Consider the following 8231-nt stretch of genomic DNA (forward strand, 5'->3'; position numbering starts at 1 on the left):
TGGAGGGGATTGGAACACCTGAATCTAATGATTTTGAGGGGATTGGAGCACCTGAATCTAATGATTTGGAGGGACGGCCCAATACTTTTGGCAATATAGTGTACTTTGTCTATTGATAAGGTATAGCTCCTGGAAGCAGCATTGCTTCCACTGACACCCCCCCCCCCCCAAATTTTAAATTATTAAGACCATTGTGCACAAATCATAAAATGTTTTCATTGTTTTGACGTTGAGGTGATGGAAGGTGATTGGTTGCCATACTCATCTGCATGTGACTGTCCTTTCCAGTACGGGTTCATCAAGTCCAGCTAAATCTGTCCGAAATTACCGACATCTGGACTTTTGTGAACAGTACAATCTTAAAACATTTCTCTTGATCTCTTTGGTTTTGATTCCATATATTATTGGGTTGAGCATTGGAGGAATGATCAGGTACAGGTTGGACAAGATAATTTGGGAGGAAGAAACCGTTTGCCCTCCAAACCTTTGGCTGACAGAGGAGAAAAGTGCCGGGACGTAAGCCAAGAGAATGACACAAACGTGGCTGACGCATGTACTCCCGACTTTGTGTCTGGCTTCTCGGGACGGGAGGTTGAAAACGGCCATTACAATCATGGAGTACGACACCGTAATACATATGAAATCTGCAGCTACAAGTAGAACGGCTGCTAACCCGTATATAACATTCACTCGGATGTCTGCGCAGGCCAGTTTGGCCACGGTGATGTGGTCACAATAAGTGTGCTCGATCAGGTGACTGTTGCAAAATGGCAACCTCTGGACCAGGAAAGGATGGGGTAATATCAGAACAGTTCCTCTCATGGCCACCGCCACTCCAATTTTTGCAATCAATGGGTTGGTCAAGATGGTAGAATATCTTAGAGGTTGGCATATGGCAACATAGCGATCAAAGGCCATAGCCAAGAGGACTGAGGAGCACATGACGGAGAAGGAGTGCATGAAGAACATCTGAACCAGGCAACCCTCAAAGGAAATCTCTTGGAGGTTTAACAAGAAGAGTAGGAGCATCTTAGGGAGGATGGTATTGGACTGGACAAGGTCTGTCACCAATAGCATGGAAAGGAAGAAGTACATGGGCTGGTGGAGGCTCTCCTCTGTTCTGATGGTTAGCAGGACACTGATATTGGCCAACAAGGTTATCAGGTACATGAAGAAGACCGGCAATGAAAACCAGACCTGGACATTTTCCATCCCAGGAATTCCAACCAGGATGAAATAAGAGCTCTGATTATTACCCCCAGAAGTCATAACTGTGTTGTGTGCAGGTCCAAGATGTCCTCTTCTAATGTGACTCAGGGTGACAAAATCAGGAAACACTTCAGGGATTTTTCTTCACTATTCTGCAGAAGACAAAACAGATATGAGAAGAGGTGCTAGGCAGGGGCGGACTGACCATTTGGAAACTCGGGCACTGCCCGAGGGCCCGGGGTCAGTAGGGGGCCCCATGAGATGTCCCTGGTACCTTTTTCATAGGCTTTTTTGAGTTTGGGCAAGGACACAGGGGCCCCATGATCCCCTATTTCCCGGGGGCCCCATGATTTGTCAGTCCGCCCCTGGTGCTAGGTATCCATAAAAATGATCAAAAAAAGAACTCTGTATTAACATCTTCAAGAAAATAGACTCTACGGCATTCGCATGTTACCCTTGTAGCACCACCCCCTTAGGAGTTGCTGAAGATTTGGGTCCCCCTATAGTCCTGCACCACAGCCAGGCAGCACGCATTTTCTTCAGACTTGCATACAGGAGACAGTAAACAGTCCTTGAACTTGTTTTTTGGGATTTTATTAGGAGATTTGAACTTGGATGGGGTAAGGGATGTATGGGATGCCCAAGGGAACTGTGGACTGAGGACAAACGCCTTAGCAACTAGTGATGGGCCGAACACCACCCTGTTCAGTTCGCGGTCGAACATCCGAACGGACAGAATGTTTGACCGCGAACTTCGAACACGAACCGAACAACTGAGTGGTGTCTTCCCGCATCTGAGTATGTGGTGCGATCTCGCTCAGTGACTACAATCCGGCGGGAGTTCTATGATGAAGTCACGCGATATTTTAGTAGTGAGACATTCATTCATGTTCCTGGCGTCAGTTGGGTTCCTGGTGTCAGTGGGGTTCCTGGGATCAGTGGGGTTCCTGGTGTCAGTGGGGTTCCTGGGATCAGTGGGGTTCCTGGTGTCAGTGGGGTTCCTGGGGTCAGTGGGGTTCCTGGGGTCAGTGGGGTTCCTGGTGTCAGTGGGGTTCCTGGTGTCAGTTGGGTTCCTGGTGTCAGTGGGGTTCCTGGGGTCAGTGGGGTTCCTGGGGTCAGTGGGGTTCCTGGTGTCAGTGGGGTTCCTATTGTCAGTGGGGTTCCTGGGGTCAGTGGGGTTCCTGGTGTCAGTGGGGTTCCTAGGGTCAGTGGGGTTCCTGGGGTCAGTGGGGTTCCTGGTGTCAGTGGGGTTCCTGGGGTCAGTGGGGTTCCTGGTGTCAGTGGGGTTCCTGGGGTCAGTGGGGTTCCTGGTGTCAGTGGGGTTCCTGGGGTCAGTGGGGTTCCTGGTGTCAGTGGGGTTCCTGGGGTCAGTGGGGTTCCTGGGGTCAGCGGGGTTCCTGGGGTCAGTGGGGTTCCTAGGGTCAGTGGGGTTCCCTGCTGACAGCTGAATGGAAAAAGAATTGTTGCTATTGTCCAACAATTTACATTTTTTTCTTTTTAAATAGTGTGGAGTCCCCCCTCCCATTCATACCAAGCCCTTCGAGTCTGGTATGGATGTTGAGGGGAACCCCCATGCCAATATTTTTTTAAAAAAATGGGGGGGGGGGGGGGCGTCCTCCCCAAAATCTATATAAGACCTTTATCTGAGCATGCAAGTCAGAAAAGGAGGGTACGAGCAAGCGCCCCCCCCCCCTCCAGAATCATACCAGGCCACATGCCCTCAACATGCGGGGAGCGTGCTTTGGGGCTGGGGGGCTCCTCCCTCAAAGCACCTTGTCCCCATGTTGATGGGGACAAGGGCTTCTTCCCCATAACCGTGGTCTGTGGTTGCGTGGGTCTGCAGGCGGGGGGGCTTATCAGAATCTGGAACAAGGGGGCCCCCAGATCCTGACCCCCCCTCTACATGAGTATGTGGTACCGCTACTCATTCATTAAAAAAAAAAAAAAAGTGAAAGACAGGAGACAGTCCCTGACAAGTCCTTTATTAAAAATAAAAAGAAATAAATGTCCCCCCCGAAGTAGATCCAACGTCAACCACGATGGCCGCCACTGCCACTACCCAGAAAAAAAATGCCCCTCCCGCCGTCTGACAGCTGCGCCCGTGATGGCAGTTCTTATATACTGTCATGATGTCACAAGGGGGCGGGGGTTCACCGCCTTGTGGCGTCATCATGCTCTGTGATTGGTCAGGTGCATTGCTTTGACCAATCATAATGCACTGTCAGGACGCAGTGCATTGTGGGGTGCAAAGGCTGACAAATGTGCTTCTGGAAGAATGGTCCAACCTTCCCATAGACACCCTCCTAAACCTTGTGGACGGCCTTCCCAGAAGAGTTGAAGCTGTTATAGCTGCAAAGGGCGGGGCCAACTCAATATTGAACCCTACGGACTAAGACTGGGGGTCCATTAAAGGTCATGTGTGTGGAAAGGGCGGGGCCAACTCAATATTGAACCCTACGGACTAAGACTGCGGGGCCATTAAAGGTCATGTGTGTGGAAAGGGCGGGGCCAACTCAATATTGAACCCTACGGACTAAGACTGGGGGGGGCCATTAAAGTTCATGTGTGTGGAAAGGGAGGGGCCAACTCAATATTGAACCCTACGGACTAAGACTGGGAGGCCATTAAAGGTCATGTGCGTGGAAAGGGCGGGGCTGACTCAATATTGAACCCTACGGACTAAGACTGGGAGGGGCCATTAAAGTTCATGTGTGTGGAAAGGGAGGGGCCAACTCAATATTGAACCCTACGGACTAAGACTGGGAGGCCATTAAAGGTCATGTGTGTGGAAAGGGCGGGGCCAACTCAATATTGAACCCTACGGACTAAGACTGGGGGGCATTAAAGGTCATGTGTGTGGAAAGGACGGGGCCAACTCAATATTGAACCCTACGAACTAAGACTGGGGGGCCATTAAAGGTCATGTGTGTGGAAAGGGCGGGGCCAACTCAGTATTGAACCCTACGGACTAAGACTGGGGGGCCATTAAAGGTCATGTGTGTGGAAAGGCCGGTGCCCAATACTTGGGGAAATATTGTGTATATACATACAGTGCATTCAGAAAGTATTCAGACCTCCTTCATTTTTTTCTATTTTGTTATGTTGCAGCCTGATACTACAGTTGTTTAAATTCATTTTTTTCCTCATGAATCCATCTCAACACAGGATCTCTGGAGCTCGGTCAGAGATCGTTCTCATTGGGTTCTTGGTCAGCTCTCTTTTCCACAGATTGCTCAGTTTGGCCGGGTGACCAACTCTTGGAAGAGTCCTGGTTGTACCAAACTTCTTCCATTTGAGAATTATGGAGCCACTGTGCTCTGGGGAGCCTTCAGTGCAGCAGAAATGTATTTGTAGCCTTCCCCAGATCTGTACCTTCCCCAGGTCTGCGCCTTCCCCAGGTCTGCGCCTTCCCCAGATCTGCGCCTTCCCCAGATCTGCGCCTTCCCCAGATCTGCGCCTTCCCCAGATCTGCGCCTTCCCCAGATCTGCGCCTTCCCCAGATCTGCGCCTTCTCCAGATCTGCACCTTCTCCAGATCTGTACCTTCTCCAGATCTGTACCTTCTCCAGATCTGTACCTTCCCCACATCTGTACTTTCCCCAGATCTGCACCTTCTCCAGATCTGCACCTTCTCCATATCTGCACCTTCCCCACATCTGTACCTTCCCCACATCTGTACTTTCCCCAGATCTGCACCTTCCCCAGATCTGCACCTTCCCCAGATCTGCACCTTCCCCAGATCTGTACCTTCCCCAGATCTGCACCTTCCCCAGATCTGCACCTTCCCCAGATCTGTACCTTCCCCAGATCTGCACCTTCCCCAGATCTGCACCTTCTCCAGATCTGCACCTTCCCCAGATCTGCAATAATCCTGTCTTTGAGCTCTGCAGGCAGTTCTTTTGACCTCATGGTTTTTGCTCTGATACAGTATTGATTGTCAGTTGTGAGGCCTTTTATAGAGAGTGTTATAGAGCTAGTTCCTGCTTGCCACCCCCCAGCGCACCCTCAGTCTGCCTACTGCTGAGGCATCATCCTGCCACTCTGGCCTCCCCGCTGTGCCTGCATATAGATTCACCCCATGCAGGCTCTACTCACCCCCTTCCCATTCTCCACAGACACGCTCCATGCCTGCCAGAGACAAAGGCCACACTCCCTGTGCGAAGCCGGCTGAAACGGCAAGTTTTGGGTTACCACGGCAACGAGAACACTCCTGGCTCAGCATATAATGCCGGAGCGGGCCCCGGTCTCGGCAGATTTTTCATTGCTCCCCCATGCCTGCTGCTGAGCAAAGTGTGAACCTCTGCCCTGTGCTGGACGTAGCCTGAATCGGCCTGAAACCCTTGCCCTCAGACTCCATCCAACCCCTGCGGGGCCCCGCCACTCTGTCCTATTGAACCCTGTGGACTATCGGCCCCCTGTTGTCCCTTATAGCCATCGTGAGAACTCTACTGTATCACCATAACTTGTGTTGTTCTGTGGACTGGCTGTTCGATTGTCTGCCCCCCAAAAACCTCCCCAATAAACGCCCGCACATTGGGTTCCGTGTGATCTGTCTCCGTGTGCTTCTTTCTGCACTCCTAGTTGGTCACAGAGAAGTATGTGCCTTTCCAAATCATGTCCAATCAATGTAGGATACCACAGGTGGCCACCAATCAAGGTGTACAACAGGCAGCCTTTCTCAACCTCTTTACCCCAAAGGAACCCTTGTAAAAATGCTTAGGTCTCAAGGAACCCCTGCTAGTCCATTGGTGGTCCTTGGGAAAATGGCCCTTACATTGGTGGATGTCTGTGGGAAGAATACTCCCCCTACATTGGTGGTCAGAATTCCACCATTACAGGTATGCCTCTGCATCTGCCAAGTGGTGTTGAACCCAGAACTCACGAAAGGTCAGTTAGCCAGAGCTCAAGGAACTCCTGACCACCACTGGAGGAACCCCAAAGTTCCACGGAACCCTGGCTGAGAATGGTTGGTGTAGAAACATCTCAGCAAGGATCAGAGAAATGGGAGTCACCTGAGCCAAATGTCAATTCTTGCTGCAAAGGGTCTGAATACTTATGCCAAGGTGATATTTCAGTTTTTACTTTTTAATAAATTCACAGACATTTCTATCATTCTGTTTTCTCTTTGTCATTTTGGGGTACGGAGTGTAGATTCATGAGAAAAAAAAGTAAACAACTGTAGTATCAGCCTGCAACATAGCAACATTGAACACAGTGACGGGGTCTGAATACTTTCTGAATGCACTGAAGATATACATACATACTCTTCTGCAGCCCATGGAAGGAAAGGAAGGGAAAGGAAGGAGGGAGAAAGGAAGGGAAAGGAAGGAGGGAGGGAAGGGAGAAAGGAAGGAGGGAGGGAAGGAAGGGAGAAAGGAAGGAGGGAGGGAAGGAAGGGAGAAAGGAAGGGAAAGGAAAGAGGGAGGGAAGGAAGGGAGAAAGGAAGGGAAAGGAAGGAGGGAGGGAAGGGAGAAAGGAAGGAGGGAGGGAAGGAAGGGAGAAAGGAAGGGAAAGGAAAGAGGGAGGGAAGGGAGAAAGGAAGGGAAAGGAAGGAGGGAGAAAGGAAGGGAAAGGAAGGAGGGAGGGAAGGAAGGGAGAAAGGAAGGGAAAGGAAAGAGGGAGGGAAGTGAGAAAGGAAGAGAAAGGAAGGGAGAAAGGTAGGGAAAGGAAGGGAGAAAGGAAAGGAAGGGAAAGGAAGAGAAAGGAAGGAAGGAGGGAGGGAAGGGAGAAAGGAAGGGAAAGGAAGGGAGAAAGGAAGGGAAAGGAAGAGAGAAAGGAAAGGAGAAAGGAAGGGAAAGGAAGAGAAAGCAAGGAAGGAGGCAGGGAAGGGAGAAAGGAAGGAAGGAAGGAAGGAAGGAAGGAAGGAAGGAAGGAAGGGAGAAAGGAAGGAAGAAAGGGAGAAAGGATGGAAGGAAGGAAGGAAGGAAGGAAGGAAGGAAGGAAGGAAGGGAAGGAAGGACCAACCCTCACATCAGAGTACTCACTGGGAGGCAGGAGAGAGAAATGGATGGATCAGCAGGTTGCACATTTTCCCTTCTGACTGCTGGGATTCAAACTTCCCACCCACACATGCCCTTCTCTGAGACACAACACTACATGGGTGTGTGGGCGGGGCAGACACAGGAGAAGAGAGCAAGAGGAGAAGGAGCAATACCAGCGCTCTCTCTTCTCTCCTGTCCATGGAGGTGGGGGCCCCTTCCCCCACCAACATGGACAGGAGAGAAGAGAGAGAGCTGGTATTGCTCCTCCTGCTGGCTCTGGATTGTAAGAGAGTCTCTCTCAGCTCAGAGCCATGGCAGTGACCACCTCCACATCCAGCACCATGGCAGTGACCACCTCCACATCCAGCACCATGGCAGTGACCACCTCCACATCCAGCACCATGGCAGTGACCACCTCCACATCCAGCACCATGGCAGTGACCACCTCCACATCCAGCACCATGGCAGTGACCACCTCCACATCCACCACCATGGCAGTGACCACCTCCACATCCAGCACCATGGCAGTGACCACCTCCACAACCAGCACCATGGCAGTGACCACCTCCACATCCAGCACCATGGCAGTGACCACCTCCACAACCAGCACCATGGCAGTGACCACCTCACAACCCACCACCATGGCAGTGACCACCTCCACATCCAGCACCATGGCAGTGACCACCTCCACATCCACCACCATGGCAGTGACCACCTCACCACCCACCACCATGGTAGTGACCACCTCCACATCCAGCACCATGGCAGTGACCACCTCCACATCCAGCACCATGGCAGTGACCACCTCCACATCCAGCACCATGGCAGTGACCACCTCCACATCCAGCACCATGGCAGTGACCACCTCCACATCCACCACCATGGCAGTGACCACCTCACAACCCACCACCATGGCAGTGACCACCTCCACATCCAGCACCATGGCAGTGACCACCTCCACATCCAGCACCATGGCAGTGACCACCTCACAACCCACCACCATGGCAGTGACCACCTCCACATCCACCACCATGGCAGTGAC

The 8231-nt window shown here is 51.6% G+C and overlaps 1 protein-coding gene across 1 annotated transcript; it reads right to left on the bottom strand.

Annotated features, from left to right (window-relative positions):
- Window positions 1-248: 248 nt before the first annotated feature.
- Window positions 249-1269, bottom strand: LOC149470616 (olfactory receptor 52N5-like). Its single transcript, XM_089662085.1, has one exon. The coding sequence runs from the start codon at window positions 1267-1269 to the stop codon at window positions 325-327; it is 945 nt and encodes a 314-aa protein (XP_089518211.1). The 3' UTR covers window positions 249-324.
- Between the last annotated feature and the right edge of the window lie 6962 nt (window positions 1270-8231).

Source organism: Staurois parvus, unplaced genomic scaffold, assembly GCF_062004578.1.
Source record: "Staurois parvus isolate SC_StPar_1 unplaced genomic scaffold, SC_StPar_1.0 ptg000035l, whole genome shotgun sequence".
NCBI lineage: Eukaryota > Metazoa > Chordata > Amphibia > Anura > Ranidae > Staurois > Staurois parvus.